Source organism: Chiroxiphia lanceolata, chromosome 26, assembly GCF_009829145.1.
Source record: "Chiroxiphia lanceolata isolate bChiLan1 chromosome 26, bChiLan1.pri, whole genome shotgun sequence".
NCBI lineage: Eukaryota > Metazoa > Chordata > Aves > Passeriformes > Pipridae > Chiroxiphia > Chiroxiphia lanceolata.
Window position 1 is genome coordinate 4,772,522 of NC_045662.1, and position 20,277 is coordinate 4,792,798.

At 65.3% G+C, this 20,277-nt stretch overlaps 2 protein-coding genes across 12 annotated transcripts; one reads left to right on the forward strand and one right to left on the reverse strand.

Moving 5' to 3' along the window:
- Window positions 1-1,055: 1,055 nt before the first annotated feature.
- RPL19 (ribosomal protein L19) lies at window positions 1,056-4,917 on the reverse strand. Its single transcript, XM_032711341.1, has 6 exons — window positions 4,810-4,917; window positions 4,300-4,406; window positions 3,669-3,791; window positions 2,841-2,961; window positions 1,756-1,866; window positions 1,056-1,250 (listed from the first exon to the last, which is right to left on the reverse strand). The coding sequence occupies exons 1-6, from the start codon at window positions 4,812-4,814 to the stop codon at window positions 1,127-1,129; spliced, it is 591 nt and encodes a 196-aa protein (XP_032567232.1). The 5' UTR covers window positions 4,815-4,917; the 3' UTR covers window positions 1,056-1,126.
- A 3,085-nt stretch (window positions 4,918-8,002) lies between these two features.
- Window positions 8,003-20,228, forward strand: CACNB1 (calcium voltage-gated channel auxiliary subunit beta 1). 11 transcript variants are annotated; one of them, XM_032711329.1, is made up of 15 exons: window positions 8,003-8,268; window positions 9,579-9,665; window positions 10,977-11,096; window positions 11,524-11,646; window positions 11,735-11,871; window positions 11,979-12,055; window positions 12,302-12,447; window positions 14,202-14,282; window positions 14,378-14,436; window positions 15,296-15,405; window positions 15,684-15,692; window positions 16,014-16,165; window positions 16,290-16,385; window positions 17,117-17,302; window positions 18,453-20,228. In XM_032711329.1, exons 1-15 carry the CDS (start codon window positions 8,182-8,184, stop codon window positions 18,771-18,773), a joined length of 1,791 nt encoding a protein of 596 aa, XP_032567220.1. In that variant the 5' UTR covers window positions 8,003-8,181; the 3' UTR covers window positions 18,774-20,228. The 11 variants fall into 11 exon arrangements, with proteins under 11 accessions (XP_032567220.1, XP_032567221.1, XP_032567223.1 ...); XM_032711332.1 differs by lacking the exon at window positions 12,302-12,447 and adding an exon at window positions 14,026-14,045 and having other exon boundaries at window positions 8,005-8,268; XM_032711330.1 differs by lacking the exon at window positions 15,684-15,692.
- The last annotated feature ends 49 nt before the right edge of the window (window positions 20,229-20,277 follow it).

Below are 20,277 nucleotides of genomic sequence, written 5' to 3' on the forward strand. Positions count from 1 at the left end.
GGGGGGGGGGGGGGCTCCCCGAGTCCCTTTGTCCCAGCCAAGGACACCCTCCCCTGCTGTGTGTGTGTGTGTCCCTCATTTTAATTCCTTTAATTTCCCCCAGATTTGGCTCATTTTGGGGAGAAAAAGGGTCTTTCACTGAGCCCCCCCCCCCCCGGCATTAAGGGAACCAGCCCCTCCCTGGGGTGCAGATTTCAGGGGGGGTTGTCTATGGGTGCTCTCCCCCCCTCAGGGTGACACTGGGATGTGACATGAGGGGGTGTCACACTTTGGGGACACTCGACCTCTCCCTCCCCCCGCCCTTCGCCCAGGTGGTCCCACCACCCGTGTGATGAGCTGGGAGGGTCTCAGCTCCATTTATAACCCCCCCAGGTTATAAATCCCCTCAGGTGGGCCCAGGGGTGGTGCAGAGTTTTGGGGGAGGCTGTGTGTCTGTCTCTGTCTGTCCACCCATCCATCCATCTGTCCCTCCCTCCCTCCCCAGGGCCAGGATGGGTCTGGTAAGGAGCTGCTTGCAGAATTTGGGGTGTCTTGCTGGGACCAGACCCACCCCTTGGGGGGTTCCCTGGTGTGAGCTCCACCTTAAGTCCCCTCCCCCAGCCCTGGGTCCTTTCCCCTCTGGGGGTGCAGAACCCCCAAAACCTTCCCCTGGCCATCAGCTCTGCCCTGAGCCTTTTGGGGGATTTTGGATGGATCCAAGGACCTCCTGGCTCCCTGAGCCCCCCACAATCCTGCCTGGAAGGGGTAGATCCAGCCCCAAACTGGGGAGCAGCAGCAGCTCCTTCCCTTCCCCTTCCCCTTCCCCTTCCCCTTCCCTTCCCTTCCCAAACCTTCCCTTCCCTTCCCTTCCCTTCCCAAACCTTCCCTTCCCAAACCTTCCCAAACCTTCCCTTCCCAAACCTTCCCTTCCCTTCCCAAACCTTCCCTTCCCTTCCCAAACCTTCCCTTCCCTTCCCAAACCTTCCCTTCCCAAACCTTCCCTTCCCAAACCTTCCCTTCCCTTCCCAAACCTTCCCATCCCATCCCTCCCCGCTCCACACAGGGACACTCAGCAGGAGGGGTCCCGGATGTTTTTTTATTGGGTGCTGGAAGCTGGAAAACGCTCCCTGGAAGGGACAGCCCGCCGTCACTTCTTGGCCTCCTCCTCCTTGGAGAGGGTCTTGATGATCTCCTCCTTCTTGGCCTGCAGCCGCTCCTCCCGCCGCTTCCGCGCCTCCTTGGTCTTGGAGCGCCGCGCCTCCGCCTGGTCCCTGCGGGATCGAGGGGTCTGGGTGCACCAGGAGCACCTCAAACAGCCCCAAAACCACCCTGACCCCTGTCCCCAACCTCTTCCCACTGTCCCAGACCAGCCTTGCTCCAGCACCCACGTCCCTCCCACTGGATTTCGGGGTTTTCCCTTCGCTCCGGCCCGGGAGGAGCCAGCAGGGGCTGTGTGGGGTCACGGCCTTTACTGAAGCCCAGGGTGAAGTTCAGCTTTTTCCCCCCCAAGGATTTTGGGATCCCTCCCAGTTTCCCCTGGTCAATCATTCACCGACTCCAGCAGCTGCTCAGGAATTTTCCCAGTTTCCCCCTCTCTGAGCATTAAAACCCCCCAGTGAGACACAAAACTCCACCAGGATCCCACATTTCTCTGCTTCCAGCCAGCCCTGCCCAGTTGGGGACCGATCCCTCCCACCAGGGCCAGAATCCAGCTGGAATGAGCCCCGGGGAGGGGTCACTCCCGACAAACCCCCCCTGCCCAGGGGCAGCACTCACGCCAGGAGCTTCTTGCGGGCCTTGTCCGCCTTCAGCTTGTGGATGTGCTCCATGAGGATCCGCTTGTTCTTGAACACGTTGCCCTTGACCTTCAGGTACAGGCTGTGGTACCTGCGGGGGTGGGACGGGGCGGGACCTCAGCCCAGGGAGGGTTTAACTCCATTCCCGAGGAGCTGGGGCGGCAGGAAGGGGGTCTGGGGGTGTGGGATGTAAACTGGGGGGTGTGTGGGGTGCACGCCGGGGTGGGGTGTCCGTGGGTGCTGCCCCCACTCAGGGTGACCCTGGGATGTGACAAGGGGAATGTCACACACAGGGGCCTCTCCAGCCCCGTGCCCAGGTGGTCCCATCACCCGTGTGATGAGGTGGGAGGGTCTCAGCTCCATTTCCTGGGGGTGGGACCCCCCTCCCTTTATTAAGCCCCTCCAGGTGGGCCCAGAGGTTGTGCAGAGCTCAGGGGGGAGGCTGTGCCCATCTGTCTGTCCATTCCCAGTGCTGGGATGGGTCTGGAAAGGAGCTGCTTGGAGTGTCCTGTGGGGGCCTCACCCAGCTCTGGGGGGTTCCCTGGTGTGAGCTCCAGTCCCCCCCCAGCACCGTGTCCCTCCCCTTGAGGCTGCAGAGCCCCCCTAAACCCTGTGTCCTTCCCCCCTGGGCCTGCAGAGCCCCCCTAAACCCTGTGTTCTTCCCCCTGGGCCTGCAGAGCCTCCCCAAACCCTGTGTCCTTCCCCCTAAGCCTGCAGAGCCCCCCCAGCCCCGTGTCCCTCCCCTTGGGGCCTGCAGAGCCCCCCCAAACCCTGTGTTCTTCCCCCTGGGCCTACAGAGCCCCCCCAACCCTGTGTCCCTCCCCTCGAGGCTGTAGAGCCCCCACAAACCCTGTGTCCTTCCCCCTGGGCCTGCAGAGCCCCCCCAGCCCCGTGTCCCTCCCCTCGAGGCTGCAGAGCCCCCCCAAACCCTGTGTCCTTCCCCCCTGGGCCTGCAGAGCCCCCCCAAACCCTGTGTCCTTCCCCCCTGGGCCTGCAGAGCCCCCCCAAACCCTGTGTCCTTCCCCCTGGGCCTGCAGAGCCCCCCAGCCCCGTGCCCACACTCACATGTGCCGGTCGATCTTCTTGGACTCGCGGTACCTCCGGAGCAGCCGCCGCAGGATCCGCATCCGCCGCATCCAGGTGACCTTCTCGGGCATGCGGGCGTTGGCCGTGCCCTTCCTCTTACCTGGGGGAGGACGAGCCCCAAAACCCGCCAGTTAAACCCCAAACTCCTCCCAAAGCGTTTAATCCCCCTCTTCAGCTCGAGCTAAAACCCATCCGTGCCCAAGCCGAGGGTTTTCCATCTCTGCGACCAAACCCAGGGAGCAGCAGGACCAGGTACCAGGGGAAGTGGATGATTTACCCCATTCCCAGGGGTCCCTCCCCATCAACCCTGGGGGTCCCTGTGTGTGTGGCAATCCTTACTGAATTTCTAGACAGATAAGTAAAGGCTTAGTATGTGAAAGAGATAAACGAGAAGTCCATCAACGTTATTTTTAACATTAATATTACTTTAAATATTTAAACTCTAGTTTGGTGGGGGACGTATATCTGCAACCATCAGAGTCAGCCACGTTGAACTGATATTCACATTTTCCTATAAAACAATAATTTTTAAATTAAGCTGATCAGGGAGGTTTTCGAAAGACAAAAAAGTACAGCCTTGGATTGTGATGGAGGTGATTGAACTGCTCAGTATCAAGGACTGAACAGTCACAGCCAAACTGGGGGGCTCGGGAGGGTCCCCAGTTGGGAGGCTTTGGGGGGAGAAACTGAATTTTAGGGGTAGCCTAAAATTCTGGAATCCTCAGACTGGCACGTGGCCTCTCCAGGGTGGGGGCTGCCCCTGGGGGTCCCTCGTGCCCTGCTGTGTGTGTGGGGTGCAGCCCTCACCGATGCCCATGTGCCGGCCCTTCCTCCGGGCCAGCGTGTTCTTCCTGCAGCGGGCGCGGGAGTGAACGGTCACGGGCTTCCTGATGATCAGCCCATCCTTGATCAGCTTCCGGATCTGCTGCCCTGCAAAACACGGCCAACGCCTCCTCTGGAGCCCTCAGGTGAGCACAGATCCCCCTCTTGTCCCACCTGGGTGAAGGCTGAGAGTGCCACGGAAGGTGGGTCTCCCCACGGAGCCCCTCACGCTGCTGGAGCTGCTCCGTTCTCTCTCCCTAATCTCCCAATTCCCTCACTGATTATCTCACAGTGCACCAGGGAGCTTTGAAAACCCTGGAAACCCCACTTTAAGGTGGGAAAAAAAAAAAAAGCTCCTCGAGTGGCAGAATTTTACCCGAGCCAGAACTTCACCTAAGTGGGAAGCTGAGATTGACAATCCTGGGAGGCTTTTTCCAGCCTCAATGGTTTTTTGATTCTAAACCAACCTCGCTGTCACTGAGCCTCCCAAAAGCTCTCTTCCCGCTGTGCTGGTGGATCCCTTTCCCCCAGGGCCCCTCGGGCAGGGCTGTGCCCAGGATATTTCCCCCCCAGTGCCCAGGACATTCCTCCAGTCCCCGAGAAATGCCCCACTCACGGGAGTTGGCGTTGGCGATCTCGTTGGTCTCATTGGGATCCAGCCACACCTTCTTCTTCCCGCAGCGCAGGACGCTGGAGGCCAACCTCTTCTGGAGCCGGAGCATACTGGGAGAGGGAGGGATAGGGATCAGGGGGGCTCTGCACCACCCTCAGGGACCCCCCCCCCATCCCTTTCAGGGCCCTGCCTGACGCCCCGTGGGATCCAAGAGGCGCATCCAAGGCCCGCAGGGCTCGAGACCGCCGTGCCCTCCCCGCTCAGGGCCCCTCGCATCCCTAGACCCTCCTCATGACCCTCTCCCGGCCCCTCAGCGCGGCCCCCGCCGCCATCGCGCCCCCTCCGCCATTTTCCCGCGAGGCCCCGGGAGGCCGCAGCCGCCTCGCAGCGCCCGGGACAGCCCCGCGGCACAGCCAGGACCCCTCCCCGGTACTCAAACCACCCTCCCCGGTGTTCCCCGGTGCCCGCCGGGCCCCCGCAGCCCCCCGGGAGCTGCCCCGGCCCCGGTCCCACCTCATGGCTGCGGCGCCCGGGCCGGAGGGAGAGGGGGGGGCAGGCGGTGCTGGCCCCGCCCACGGCCCGTGGCACGTACCACCCGCACCCCCCCCGCAATCTGCAGCGGCCTCGAGGCCACTCAGAGCGAGGTGAGGGGACAAACATAGTGACAGTATGCGTGGTTACATATGGGGAGGACACGCGTGGCGCGGAGACCCACGCGGGATGTGCGGGAGGGATGAGGGTCCATCCTGGCTCCCCCCTCCAGAGGAGAAGAGGTGGTACAGTCCGACGCGTGCGCGTGGCGGGAAGGGCCGGGCGGGGGCTGCGCATGCGCGGTAAGGAGAGGGTGTGGGAGGCACGTGGAGGGGACTGGGGGGACTGGGAGGGACTGGAGGGACTGGAAGGGACTGGGAGCGCTGGGAGGGACTGGAGTGGGGTCAGGGGGTGCCTCCGCACCGCTGGTGGCGCGAGAAGCGCAGGGCCGAGGGTGCAGGGCTCGGCCGGGCCCATACTGGAAGTCTTGGCCTTGTGCTGTGCCTGGACTGGTCCATACTGGGAGTCCTGGATGTGTCCTGGGATCAACCCAGCCCGTGCTATAGAAGGTCTGTCCCTGTCTTGGGATCAGCCTGGCCCATACTGGGAGGACTGGTCCTGTTCTGGCCCCTCCCTTGGGGAGATCCCCCCATCCCACACTCACCCTCCAGGAAACGTTCCTTACAGATGAGTTCAACACCAGCAGGGAATGGGATCCCTGTCTTTCCTTCTTTCCCAAGAATTCACCCCAAAGGCTCAGCTGGGATCTCAGATCCTGCACTGTCCCAGCTGAGGATCAAGTTTCACCTCTTTCCCAGCGATTCTGGCGCTGCTGGGAAAAGGGAATTCATGTTTTCCTGGGAAATAACCTCCTGATGGGGCAGATGACAGTTGGCACAGAACATTCCACCTTCCCAGTTTTCTGTGGTTGGACATGAGTGAGGTCTGGGTGTATCCATGGCACTGCTTTGCAGCTGGAAAACTGAGGCAGGGCCAGGCTGGACAATGTTTCCTGCCCCAAAAACGCTGTGGTGAGGCTGGAAAGGGGCCTGGCGGCTCCTGGTGTGACCCAGAAAAGAGCTGGAGCCTCCTTGGGAACAGATTGTTAAAGAGTTCCTGGAAAAGGGAAAGCTTGGGAGATGCTAATGTATGGATTGTGACTGGCCTAAAAACACAGGGGTGTCTTCAGGGCTGAATTCCTGCCTTAAATCCACCTTTAATCCAGCAAAAACGCTGCTTTTTTCACCGCCCTGATGTGAAACAATTCCCGGTTTTGCAGTGGTTTTTCCTCCTTCCTTCCAGCTGGGAGCGGCTGGAGAACGATAACCCCCCAAAAGCACCTTGTTAAGCCCCAAGATCACCTCGTTAACCCTCCGGAGACGGGATGCTGACAATTCCCTCGGGATCTGGCGGCCGCCGCGCTCCCAACATATGGTGTGAGGAGAGAAGCCTCTGCCGACAGATTTTTGGTTCATTTTCCGAGAAAAACACGGATAAACACAGGCTTTTGCTGTTTAAAAACTGAGTCATCATTTTCCTTAAACAAACAGCCCAATCTGGAGGCTCCTGAGGCAGGAGAGGGCTCGGCTTGGGATTGCCAGCCCGGGGGTTTCTCCGCTGGGATCGGTGTCCCGGGGGAGCTCCGGGATGGGAACGGGACAATGTGTGGGATGTTGTCCCTGTGGAAGTGTCACCTCGTGCTTTGCAAGGATTCTGGGATGAGGAGACCCCCCTGACCCCGAGTTTGAGGAGTTTCAGGTAGGGGTGCTGCTGGTTGTGGTGTTCCAGGGGATTTGCCATCCCTCTTGTTCTCATTCCATTGGGTTTCCCGGGCATATCCATGGCTGGATGCCCACCGAGGTTTTTCTGGGAGCAGTGGGGAGGCCCGGGGAGCCCCTCCTCACCCCGGGGAGCAGGAGCAGCTCCGGCAGCGGGAAGGAGGTGCCGTAATTCCCTTGTGCTCCCACGCGGTGCCAGGGAATGGTGCACCCGCCCCCGGGCACGATCCCGGCTGGAAGGGCCCCCCCAGCCCCCCAAAACACCCCCTGGGACGCCCCCAGCCCCTCCAAGGATTTCAGCTCCGCGTGGTCCAGGCCTGGGAGAGGTGGGAAAAGCGGGAGACAAGTAGGTTTGGGGTTGGGGGGCAATGATTTTCCCAAACCTGGAAATTTTCCAGGCACGGGGGGGGCTCTGGGGTGGTGTCCCGGGATCGCTGGTGTGACCTGGGGCAGCTCCTCCCCCTCCAAACCCCCCCTTTCCTATGGAAGCACCTCACGGTGTTGGTGATGGATGGGGGCTGAGGATGGAAAATGTGGTGTCAGCTGTCCCAGGAGCCGGGATAGGAGCAGGAAAAACCCCCCCTGGAGGGGGCCGGGGGGGGGCAAAGGAATTTTTAACTTTCCAACAGCCGGTACCGTCAGAGGAGATGGGGGGGGGGGGGCTCAACTGGGTCCTACTGGGGAGGGGGGAGTCCATTCCCCCATCCCGGTGTCCCTGGGGAGGGGGGGATTGTCCTCAGGGTCCCGGGGAGGGGGGACAGGGGGACACTGTGTCCTGCCTGGCACGTGCTGCAGGAGAAGGCAGGGAGGTTTGGGGGTCCATCAGGGGGTCCATCAGCCCTTGTGGGGACCCCCCGTTGCCCTGGGGTCCCCAGGGTACCCCATGGCTCTGTGTGTGGGTAGGGGCACCCCTGGGGGGGGCTTGTGGGGCTCCCCACGAGGGGGGGAGGGTTTGGGGGAAGAAGGTGAATTTTAGGGGCAGCCTCGACCCGAGGGAGCCCTGGAATCCCCAGACTGGCACATCCCTCTCCAGGCACTGACATTTGGGGGTGGGGGCTGCCCCTGCATATCCCCCCCCCCCGACCACACACAGCCTGGGGGGGGGACACGACTCTCTTTGGGGTCCCCCCCCAGCCAAGGAATCTAAAGGTTGGTGGGAACTACTGTGCCCCCCCCTCCCCCCGATTAGGGGAGGGGAGATCGTCATCGCCCCCCTTTTCGGGAAGGGGGATCCTCATCGCCCCCCTCTTTGGGAAGGAGATGTGTTGGGGGTCCCCTCCCGAGGAATGGAGCGGGGAGGCCGCATTCCCACACCCCCCATCCCCCCGGGAATGTGGTGGGAGCGGCCGCCCGCCATCCCTGTCCCCCCCCCCCCTCCACCATCCCTACTCCTCCTTCCTCCTCCTCCTCCTCCTTCTCTTCCTCGTCCTCCTCCTCCCTCTCTCCGTCACCGCGGGGGCCAGGCCTGAGCTTCATCGTCATCGTCATCATCTTCCTCTGTGTGGTTCCCCCCCCCCCCCCTCCCCACCATCCACCCACCCATCCATCCCAAAATCCCGCCGAGCCCGGCGCTTCCATGGTGCGGGAAGGCGGCATGGCCCGGACCCCTTACAGCTCCTCGCAGGACATCCAGATGGACGTCTTGGACAACGCCGCGCTCCAGGTGACACCCCCGGGAATTCGGGGGGTCGCGAAGGGGGGGGTGGGGGGGTGGCAGCACCGCCCACACCCCCAGGGTGAACGGCGAGGGGGGGGGGCGCATCCCGTGGAATTCCCACATCGCCTCGGGAGCGATGGATGGGGCTCACCCCCCCCTCCTCCCTGATCCCTGCACCCCGTAATGGAAGTGATTCCCGCCCCCCCCCCCCCCCAGCATCCAAAATAAAGGGTGTCCCCCTCATAACCCTGGGAGAGACCCCAAATTCACCATCTGCCCCCCTCCCAGTTTCCCAATCCCCGCGGGTTTGCCCACCGGGATGGGGAGGTGGGTTTTGGGGTGGGGGGGGGGGGGGGTTGTGCCCACGGGGAAAGTTATAGAAATTGGGAAAACTCCGTTGGGGTGATGCCACCCCCTCAGCGTGTCCCCTTGGGTTTGGGGGGAGGAGGGATGTGCCCCTCGGTGGTTCCAGTGGGGTGGGGGGCACTGGGGGCTGCTGGAGCAGCTCATTCCCATTCCATGGGGACAGACCCCCCTCTCTTGGGGAGCATCAACCACTTGGGGTGACAGATTTTTTTGGGGGGGAGGCACAGAGGCCCCCCCGGAATTCCCTCCCTGAGCCCCAGCCACGTCCACCCCCTGTGGGTGGGATCTGGGGGGGTCCTGGACCTAAAAATACCCAGTGTGGGGACCCCCTACCCCCGGGCTGGGGGGCAGGTGGGCCCACCTGTCCCTTGGGGACACTGGGAGGGGGACAAACCCTCTCCCACCAGCGTGTCTCCCTTCTTGCCCTCCACCCAAGGTGCCCCCCACCCCCCGGAGCTGCCTCGGGGTGGGCACTGGGGCCTCCCCATCTCCTCCAGTCCATCCCAGTGGGAGGGAGCAGGGGGGTCCCGTTGGGGTGGGGGGTGTGGGTGGGTATGGGGGTGCACATGGTGCCCACGCTGGCAGAAGGGGGGAGCTCGGGCACCAGGGGGCTGGTGGGGGGTGGTGGTGGGATTTGAGGTGCCCCCCAAAAGTCGACCCCCCTGGTTGGGGGCTGGTTTGACTGTGAGGCTGCAGTTTGAGCCCCCCCATCTCCCTCTCCATGGAGTGGGAGGTGCAGCCCCCCAATAACGCCACGGGGGTCCCTGGGGTGGGGGAGCCCCGTCCCCTCCCCTGCCTCAGTTTCCCTTCCTTCAACCCACCCCGGGTTTGCCTGCAGGGAGAGGGTTTGGGCATCCCTGACAGCTGGAGCTGGGGGGGGGGGAGCAGAGGTGTTTTGGGGGCTTGGGGGGTGTCCAGCCTGCCCTCGTGGTCCTCCTGCTCCCCCCCAGGGCAAGTACAGCAGGCGCAAGAGCCGCTTCAAGCGCTCGGACGGCAGCACCTCCTCCGACACCACCTCCAACAGCTTCGTCCGCCAGGTGAGGGGGGGCACGGCACTCCTGGGGGGGCCCAGGGGCCCTTTTCCCCCTGGGCAGTAAAGTGGGGGGTCCCACCGAGCCAGGCCTGGGGGGTACAGGCATTGCAGTGGCTCAGCCAGACCCGGCTGTGCCCCCCTGTCCCCTCCGTGCCCTGCAGCGGGTCCCCCAAACCGGGAGCGTTTGGGGTGTTGTTGCAGCCCCCTCTCGGGGTGCCAGGGAAGGGGCACAGCGTTCAATCCGCCCTCCCCAGCCCCCCCCTCGCCCCGTACCCCACCCCCCAGCCTGGCACTGGGCTAAATATACCCGGGGCTGAAACCTGAGCCCCCGGAGCCCCAGCCCTGCGCCCGCCCCGCTCGCCCCCGGCTCTGCCACCATGGAGATCCCCGGCAAAGACCACCCCACTGCCCCGGTGAGCGACCCCCCCCCGGCCCCACAGCCCCTCCAGGACCCTCCCGTGCCCACTCCACCCTCGGTGCTCCCTGGGGTTGCTCCCGGGAGCTGGTGGGGCTCTGTGGGGTGAGGGGGTCGTGTCTGGATCCCGGTGACTTCCTCACAAAGTCCCCCCTGCACGGGGCAGGAGAGGGGGCAGCAGGTCTCTGCCCCGTGGGTTTTGGGGAGGAGTCCCTGGGGGGCTGTTGCCCCGTGGCTGGGGGCTGCGTGAAGGGGCTGAGCGACCCCCAAATCCCTGGTGTTCGGAAAGGTTTGGACAAATCAGGGACGGGGGGTCTGGTGGGGCTGGGGAGGGATTGTAGAGGGGCTGGGGGGGAGGTGGTGGGTGACTTTGTATCCCCCGTGGCACCCACCACCCTGGGGCTGGGGGATCCCGTGGGTGTCCCCTGCCAGGCTCCAGGCCCGGGGTGTGAGCAGGGGGTCCCCAATCCCAATCCAGCTCCAGCCTTGTCCTGGGGTGACCCCGAGTCTCCCCACGGCGCCCTGCCCCCATTGCCATGGGACCCTCTTTGGGGGGGCAACACTGTCCCCACTGGCCTGTCCTGGGCTGGGGGGCAGCCAGGGGGTCAGGGGGGTCTCCGTTGCCTTCCCAGCTCTCGGAGAGGCCCCGGGATCCGGCGGGAGCGGGTCGGTGTCACGTTCCCTGTCAGAGCAGTGGGAACAGCTGCCCTGTCCCTCGGCCTTCCGTGACCCCGCGGGTGGGTGGGATGGCCCCGGGCAGGGGGTGGGGGCTTCACCCCCACGGGGGTGGGCACGGGGGATGTGGGGGGGGTCACAGGGCTGCAGGGTCGGACTCGGGGGTGGGCTCCCTGCTCTGGGGGAGGCCAGGGTGGGCTGAGCCCCCTCTCCCTGCTCTCCCAGGGCTCGGCAGAGTCCTACACCAGCCGCCCCTCGGACTCGGATGTGTCGCTGGAGGAGGACCGGGAAGCGCTGCGGAAGGAGGCCGAGCGCCAGGCCATGGCCCAGCTGGAGAAAGCCAAGGTGGGAGAGCTGCAGAGGAGCCCCCCTGCCACCCTTGCAGCCCCCCTGGACCCCCTGCCCAAGCAGGATGGGCTGGCCAGGCACAGGGACCACTCCCCCATTCCTGCAGCATCCCACCCCCCGGAGCAGTGGCACTGGGAGGGCAGTGGGGTCTGCTAGGTGGAACTGGGAGCCTGGGCACCTGGGTTCTAGCACCCGTTGCCTCTTAGCAATTAGCTAATGAGCCCCTCGTTGTCCCTGGGGTGTGGGGGGGTTGTGGCCACGGTGTCCCCAGCCCGGTCTCCAGAGCTGAGCCAGCCCTGCTGCCCCGCTGGTGGCACCAGTGCTGTCACCATCACCTGCCTGGCCTGTGGGATCCCAGTGTGGTGGGATCTCGGGGGGTTGGGGTGGGCAGGGGGGCATCTTGACCCCTCTCCTCCTTGGGCAGACGAAGCCGGTGGCGTTTGCCGTCCGCACCAACGTCGGCTACAACCCCTCGGCCACCGACGACGTGCCCGTGCAGGGCATGGCCATCTGCTTCGAGCCCAAGGACTTCCTGCACATCAAGGAGGTGGGCAGCGGGCTGGGGGGGGCTGGTGGCAGCCCCGGGGTGGGTGTTGGGGGGCAGTTTTAAGGTGTTTTCCCCGTCCCCGGTGCAGAAGTACAACAATGACTGGTGGATCGGGCGGCTGGTGAAGGAGGGCTGCGAGGTGGGCTTCATCCCCAGCCCCGTCAAGCTGGAGAACATGAGGCTGCTGCAGGAGCAGAAGATGAGGCAGAACCGCCTGAGCTCGAGGTGGGGCTCGCCCCGACCCCCCCATCCCTCCACAACCCCCCTCCATCCCCCCCTCACCCCCGTCCCTCTCTCTCTCTCTCTCTCTCTGTGTGCTTCTCCCTCCCCAGCAAATCCGGGGACAACTCCACCTCCAGCCTGGGTGACGTGGTGACAGGGACCCGCCGGCCCACGCCCCCGGCCAGCGGTAAGAGTGTCCCCCCTCAGCCCAGGGGGGTCCTTCCCCCACCTCCCCTTCACCCACAGCCCACCCCTCCGCCCCGGGTGCAGGCAGGGCACACCCCCTTCCCCCAGGGACCCCTCTCCTCTGCTTCTCCCACCACCCTCCCGCCCCTCCCAGCCCCCCCATCTCCATCTTTCCCCTTCTTCCATCGCCATCATCGCTCTTCTTCTCTCCCTGCCGTGTCCCGGCCCCGGCTCGGGCCGTCCCCAGGTGCCCTGGACATGCCCAGCTTTGCCTTTGACCCCGATGAGTTAGAGGAGGAGGAGGCCTTGGAGACCCAGCGCTCCCCTAAGAGTAGCGTGAGCAGTGTCACCACCCCCCCCGCCCACAACAAGCGCATCCCTTTCTTTAGGAAGGTAAAAGGGCCCCCCCGCCGGCCCCCGCCTCGCCTGCTGCACCCGCTGCCTGCCCTAACCCTGCTGGGGGGCTGGGGGCACCCCACGGGGCTGGGGGGCACCCCACAGGGCTGGGGGGCACCTGCTGCCCCAGCACCCCCAGCACTGCAGCATGGGCATGACCCCCTGCACCAGGGGCTGGGGGGGGAGCAGTGTGGGGCTGTGACCCCCCCGTGGGCCATGGGGTGGATCAGCCCGTGGCTGTGACCCCCCCATAGTCCGTGGGTTGAATCCATCCATGGCCACGTTCCCCCATGATCCATGGGATGGAGCAGTCTGTGGCTGTCCACCCTCCCCCCACAGTGGTCCTTGGGATGGATCCATCCAGGACTGATCCTCCCCCCGTGGTCCATGGGATGGATCAGCCCGTGGCTGTGACCCCCCCATGGTCAATGGGATGGATCAGCCCGTGGCTGTGAACCCCTGTGGTCCATGGGATGGATCAGCCCATGGCCCCCCCAGACCCCCCCAGTGTGTGCATGGTGTGTGCCAGCACGGCCGCTGTCTCATCCCCCCCTGCGACTGGGAATGGACTGTTCCTCCCCCCCAAACCGGGCACAAGCTGAGGGGGTTTGGGCTCAACCACAACCTGGGGCGGGGGGGAGTCTGCAGGGACATCTGGGGGGTCCCAACCACCCCCCACACCCTGCAGAGCCCCCGCTGGAACCCCAGATCTGACCCTGAGTGGGAGATGCTTCATGTGTAACACACACATGTTCCCTGGGACACCCCCCTGGGGTCACACATGTGTCCCCTGGGTCACACATGTGTCCCTGGGACACCCTCTGGGGTCACACATGTGTCCCCTGGGTCACACATGTGTCCCTGGGACACCCCCCTGGGGTCACACATGTGTCCCCTGGGTCACACATGTGTCCCTGGGACACCCCCTGGGGTCACACATGTGTCCCCTGGGTCACACGTGTCCTTGAGGCACTTCCTGGGTGACACATGTGCCCATGGAGCCCTCCAGGGGGGTCACACATGTGTCCTTGGAGAATCCTTTGGGGGGGGTCACACGTGTGTCCTTTGGGCACCCTCTGGGTCACACACGTGTCCCTGGGACAACCCCTGGGTCACACATGTGTCCCTGGGACACCCCATGGGGTCACACACGTGTCCCCTGGGTCACACATGCATCCTCTGGATCACCCCCTGGGGTCACACACGTGTCCTTTGGGCACCCCCTGGGTCACACATGTGTCCCCTGGGTGGCACGTGTATCTTTCGGTCACCCCTGGGGGCTCACACACGTGTTCTTTGGGCACCCCCCAGGTCCCACCCATGTCCCCAGGTCACACACGTGTCCCCTGGGTCATACACGTGTCCTCTGGGTCACACACATGTCCCTGGGACACCCCCTGGGGGCTCACACACGTGTCCTTCGGGCACCCCCCGGGTGTCACACACGTGTCCCCTGGGTGACACGCGTGTCCCCGCGCCCCCCCCGCCCCCGGTGCCCCCCGTGCCCGCGGGTAACACGCATGCCTTGTTTGTCTCCTCTCGCCCCCCCGGCCCCCGCGGCCCCTCGGGACGTAGCGAAGCAGAAGCAGAAGTCGGTGAGTAGCGTCAGGACCCCCGGGAGGGGATGGGGGGGTTAGGGTGGGGTGCCCCCCGCTTGCAGCCCCCCCCCGGAGCTGCCCCTGCAGGGGTGAAGCTGGGCATGTCCCCCACGTCCCCCCCTCGGCCCCGCTGACCCCCTGCTCTGTCCCCAGGCCGAGCACGTGCCCCCCTACGACGTGGTGCCCTCCATGCGCCCCATCATCCTCGTGGGGCCCTCGCTGAAGGGCTACGAGGTGAGTGAGCACAGGGGGGGCACCCCGGGGGGCACGGGGAGGGGGATCCCGGCCCCACGGTGTCCCTCCCTCCCTGCCTTTCCCCCCCTTCCAAGGTCACGGACATGATGCAGAAAGCCCTGTTCGACTTCCTGAAGCATCGCTTTGATGGCAGGTGAGATGGGGGGGCTGGGGGAGCCCTAACCCCACAGAGGGACCCCTAAATCCACAAGAGGACCCCTAACCCATAGAGGGACCCTGAAACCCATGGGAGGACCTGTAACCCCATAGAGGGACCCCTAAATCCACAAGAGGACCCCTAACCCATAGAGGGACCCTGAAACCCATGGGAGGACCTGTAACCTCATAGAGGGACACCTAACTCCACAAGAGGACCCCCAACCCATAGAAGGACCCTGCGAACCATGGGAGGACTTGTAACCCCATAGAGGGCCCCTGAAACCCATAGGAGGACCTGTAACCCCATAGAGGGACCCTGAAACCCTTAGGAGGACCTATAACCCCATAGAGGGACCCCAAAACCCATGGGAGGACCTGTAACCCCATAGAAGGAGCCCAAAACCCATGAGGAGAGCCTTAATCACATGAGGAGAGTCCTAATCTCAGGGGGAGACCCCTAAATCCAGGATGGGACCCTTAATCCCATGTGGGGAACCGTAAACCCAAGGTGGGATGGTTAACCTTGTGGAGGGACCCCTAAATCCATGAGTGTCCCTTAGTCTCATTGGGGGGAGCCCTAATTCCATGGATGGGACCCCTAAAACCATGGGGGAACCCCTAATAAACCCACAGGGGAATTGCTAAACACTGTAGGGGGACCCCTAATCCTGTGGAGGACCCCTAACCCCAGGGGAGGACCCCTAAAGTCACGGGGGGACTCTAATGGGGAATCCTGCAGCTCCAGCAGCCCTGAGCATGGGGTGGCTGGAAGGGGGTGGCAGGAGGGTCCCCCTTTCCCCCCCGTGGGTTGGGGGTGTGTACATGGGGGGTCTCACCCCTCCCTGTGCCTCCAGGATCTCCATCACGCGGGTCACGGCCGACATCTCCCTGGCCAAGCGCTCCGTGCTCAACAACCCCAGCAAACACACCATCATCGAGCGCTCCAGCACCCGCTCCAGCCTGGGTACGGCACCCCCCGAGCCCCCCCGGGGCAGCGGGACCCCCCCAAGCCTCCATCTGTATCAGCCCCCAGCCCACCCCGGGGTGCTCGCGGGGTGTGGGGGCGTGGGGTGATCAACCCTGCGCTCCCCCCGCGTGACTCAGTCCCTCCCCTCCTCCTCCCCCTCCTCCTCCTCCTCTTTTATCTTCTCTGTTGTGTTTTTTTTTCTTTCCTGTTTCTCCTTTTCCTTTTGGGGTTCCTCCCCTCCGTGCCGCTTCCTTCCTCCCCTGCTCCTGATACAGATGTCTTGGGTATGTAACGCGGGACCCCTGGCACTGGGGACGTGTCCCCTTGGATCCCCATCCTGCCACTCGGACACAGCAGGGTCTGGCCACCCGGGCAGAGCGGGGTTGGGGACACCCTGGTGACCCCCCCCTCCATGTGTGTGTGAGGTTCAGGGGAGGTTTTGCCCCTTCCTCACCCACCCGGAGCCCAGTCCACCCTCCCTCCTGTGGCCAGGGTGACACTGGAGTGGCCAAGTCCCAGTACAGACCCCTCGTGGCCCCCATCCCATCTCTCCCAGCTGTTGTCCCCCCGTGTCCCCTGACCCCTCTGTCCGTGCCCCCCCCCAGCCGAGGTGCAGAGCGAGACTGAGCGGATCTTCGAGCTGGCCCGGACACTGCAGTTGGTGGCCCTGGACGCCGACACCATCAACCACCCTGCCCAGCTGGCCAAGACCTCCCTGGCCCCCATCATCGTCTACATCAAAATCACCTCCCCCAAGGTGGGTCTGGGGGTGCTGGGGCGGGCGGAGGGCAGTGCCAGCCCCCTCCCTGCTGTGCTGGGGGGGCCGGGCAGGGTCCAGCCGTGTCCCTGAGGCCACCCCGGGCTGTCCCCTCGTGCCCCAGGTGCTGCAGCGCCTGGTGAAGTCCCGGGGCAAGTCCCAGGCGAAGCATCTCAACGTGCAGATGGTGGCCTCGGACAAGCTGGCGCAGTGCCCGCCTGTGAGTGTGCCACGCCCACCGCGGCCGCACCCACCTTGACCCCACCCATCTGTCCCAACCTCTGTCACCTCTTGGTCCCACCCTCTCCCACTGACCCCGCCCTGTCCCATAGGCTCCGCCCTGAGCCCAGGTGCCCCCCCCCTGCTCCCACCTTGTCCTGTAGGCTCCGCCCTTTCCCATGGGCTTCACCTCATCCATAGGGCTCCACCTCATCCATAGGGCTCCACCCTTGGTCCAGAAGCCCCGCCCCTTTCCAATGGCCCTGCCCTTTTCCACTGGCTCCACCCTTTTCCATTAGCTCCGCCCTGTCCTAGAGGCCCCACCCTGTCCTATAGGCCCCACCCTGTCCTATAAGCCCCACCCTGTCCTATAGGCTCCACCATGTCCTATAGGCCCTTCCCTGTCCTGTAGGGCCTGATTTGTCCTATAGGCCCCTCCCTGTCCTATAAGCCGCACCCTGTCCTATAGGCCCCGCCCTGTCCTATAGGGCCTGCCTTGTCCTATAGGCCCTGCCTTGTCCTATAGGTTCCACCTTTTCCTATAGGCCCCGCCCTGTCCTATAGGCCCCGCCCTGTCCTTTAAGCCCCGCCCTGTCCTATAAGCCCCGCCCTGTCCTATAGCCCCCCGCCCCAGCAGTCCCATGCTGTCCCTCTGCTCTGCCCCGAGTCCCGCCGTCCTTCCCCGCCCCACCCCTTCCCCGCCCCACCCCATCCCCGCCGTCCCTCCCGCAGGAGATGTTCGACATCGTGCTGGACGAGAACCAGCTGGAGGAGGCCTGTGAGCACCTGGCCGAGTACCTGGAGGCCTACTGGAAGGCCACGCACCCCCCCAGCAGCAACCCCCCGAACCCGCTGCTGAACCGCACCATGGCCTCGGCGGCGCTGGCCGCCAGCCCCGCGCCCGTCTCCAACCTCCAGGTACAGGTGCTCACGTCCCTGCGCAGGAACCTCAACCTCTGGGGCCGGGAGGCCACCCCCAGCCCCCCCAGACCCCCGGTGGAGGAGCACGCGCTGTGAGGAGGCGGCGGCGGGGACAACCCCCCCCCCCCCCCCGGGGTACCCCTGGGGTCGGGGACGTCCAGGGAAACACGGCCACACCCCCCCTCCTGGGTGTGGGGCCAGCCCTGGGGTCACCTGCCCTGGGGATCTGCTCTCCACCCTGGGATTGAGGAAACCTGTGGGATTTGGGCCCCCCTCCCCCGGGAGTGGGACTATCCCTGGGATTGCTCCGTTTGGGCACCTGGGCCCCCCCCAGGGGTACTGGAGCCCCCCGGCGTAGGACTGTCCCTGGGATCTCCCCGCCCTGGGGACCTGTTTTCTCCTTGGGTTTGGGGCCATCCCTGGGACTGGGGTCACCTCAAGGACCTGCTCCCTTTCCCGGATCCGGGCCATCCCTGGGATCAGCCCTGGGGATCTCTCCCTGCCTGGGACTGGTGCCAGCCCTACATTTGGGGTCTCCTGGGGACCCTCCCGAGGCCTGAAGCCCAGTCTGGGGATTGGGAATCCCCAGGATCTGCCCCCTTCGAGCCCCCCTCCATGCCTCTTACGGGCTGCTGGGGTGCCAGACCCCCCATTCCCACACCTCTGCAGGGGGGCCGTGGTGGGGTCGAGGCTTTGGGGGTGTCCTGGTGTGGTCCAGCTGGGCAGGGGGGGCACAACCCCCATTCCCACCATGGCCATTACGGTCCTGAGCCTGGGGGGGTCCTGCAGCCCCCCTGGGGGCAGGAGGCAGTGCTGGGGGGTCCTGCAGCCCCCCCGAGAGCAGGAGGCAGAGGAGGGACGAGTGTCCTGTGTCGTCTGTCGCTAATTCTCCCAGCGAGCTGGACGCTGCTGGTGCTCCATCCTCCCACCCTGCACCCCCATCCTGCATCCCCCCACCCCTGCACTGCTCCCCCCTCTCCCTGCCCCGGTGACCCCCAGGCTGAGACCTGCTGCCCTCGTGTCACGAGTGAGCAACACGGGCAGGCCGTGCTGGGCAGCGTGTGCCCCCCTCCCCACAGCCAGTAACCCCCCCCACTAACCCCGTGCCCGTCCATCCCCGCATGGTGTGGTTGCTTCTCCCCCCCAGGGTCCGTTCCCGGAGGGGGAGCAGGGTCGCCCCCGGCCGGGCCCGGGGGGCCGCGGGCAGGGCAGAGCCCCCCCGGCCCCCGCCCGCCCCGGCCCCCGCAGCCTGTGCCGCCAGGACACCTTCGACTCGGAGCCCGCGGGCAGCCGGGACTCGGAGCCCGGGGATTCCTGCTGCATGGACATCGAGATGGACCCCGTCGAGGAGGAGCCCCCCGGGGACGGGGCCGAGGAGGGCCGGGGGCTGCGGGGCCGAGCCAAGGGCCAGGAGCCCCTGGGCCTGGGGGAGGGCGAGGGCTGGGGGCAGGACGTTTACATCCGTTAGGGTGAGGGGGTGCAGGCAGTGCTGGTTTTGGGGGGTGGGAGACCCTCCCCGGTTGCCTTTGTGCCCCCCCTCCGAGCCCGGCCAGCAGTGCCACGGGGAGCCCCTGCTTTGCCCTGGGGGGGGTCCCCCTGCCCAACTCTTTGGTGAGGGGGGGTCTCCCTGTGCCCCCCTGCCACAGCCCCCCCAGCATCTCGCGGTGCCTCGGGCCCCCCCTGCCTGGCAGGGACAGCAAGTGACCAAAGGGGACCCGACGTGTCCCCGTCCCCTGCCCCGGGTGTGGGGTAGGGGGCTGTGCTCCCCCCCCAGCCCTGCCTGCTGGCTGCCCCCCCGGGTGCCCCCCGCTTCTCCATGGTGCTCTTGGCCCCCCGGGCTGGCCGTGGCAGTGGGGGGGTCCCTGCCAGCTGCCCCCCACCCCAGCCAGTGCCTGCCCACAGCCCCCCGGCCCCCCACCCCGGGGGCGTGCATGTGTGTGGTGTGTGCAGGGCTTTGGGGGGCTCCTGCTGCCCCCGGCTGTGCCCCCCCCGGGGTGCTGCCTGCCCGGGGAGGGGCGGGGGCAGTTTGCATGTGTTTGCCTTGGAGGGGCTCTGCCTGAACTGGGGGGGTGGGGGGTAAATCTGAGCCAGTTTTGGGGTCTAACCCATGCTAACAGCTGCCCAGCCCTGGCCTGCCCTGCGGTGCCCGGAGGGTCCCGCTGCCCTGGGACCTCTGGGGTGCACTGGGCAGTGCCAGGCCCCTGTCCCATCCCCCCCCAAAACTCCTCTGTGCCAACCTCCCCGCCGTGCCTGTCCAGCCATGTTTGTCTGTCCGTCCGTCCGTCAGCCTCTGTCTGTCCCCCCCCGGCCCCCCCAACACCCTGGGGCACTGCCTTGTCCTGTGCCTGCCCCGGGGGCCTCCTTTGTGCCCCCCCCCCCAACTCCACGGGGGTGACCACACCAGGGTGGGGGTGGGGACACCCCCCATCCAGCCCTCACCGTGGGGCTGGGTTTGTCTCACTTTATGGGGCAGCCCCCTGCCCCCCACCCCGGGGCAATCCTGGGGGTCCCCGGGGTCACTGCCTTACCCAGACCACCAGCCCAGGGCGGGGGGCTCGGGGGCACCCAGCTCTTGCTCTGCCAAGCCGCCCCCACCCACGTGTGCCTCAGTTTCCCCCCTTTTTTTTTTGGGGGGGGGGACTCGGTGTCACTGCCTGCCAAGTGCTTTGAGCCCCCCCTGCCCCAGTGCTCGCCCTCGTGGTGGCCACAACCTGAGCAGTGGGGACTCCCCCCCCCCACCCGCGGGCAGAGGGACGTCCCGTATTTATGTCACTCCGCAAACTTTTAATTTAAAGACCTGACAAAGTGTATTTTATTTATTTATTCTCGTTGGTTTGTGTGTGTGTGTGTGTGTTTGGGGTTGGGGGGGGGGACTCGCCCCGCTCGCTTGGTTCTTTGTAATAAACATTTCGGTGAGATCTGTCCCCACGGCTGAGCCTGGTGGGGTCTGGGGATGGGGGGGGGGACACGGG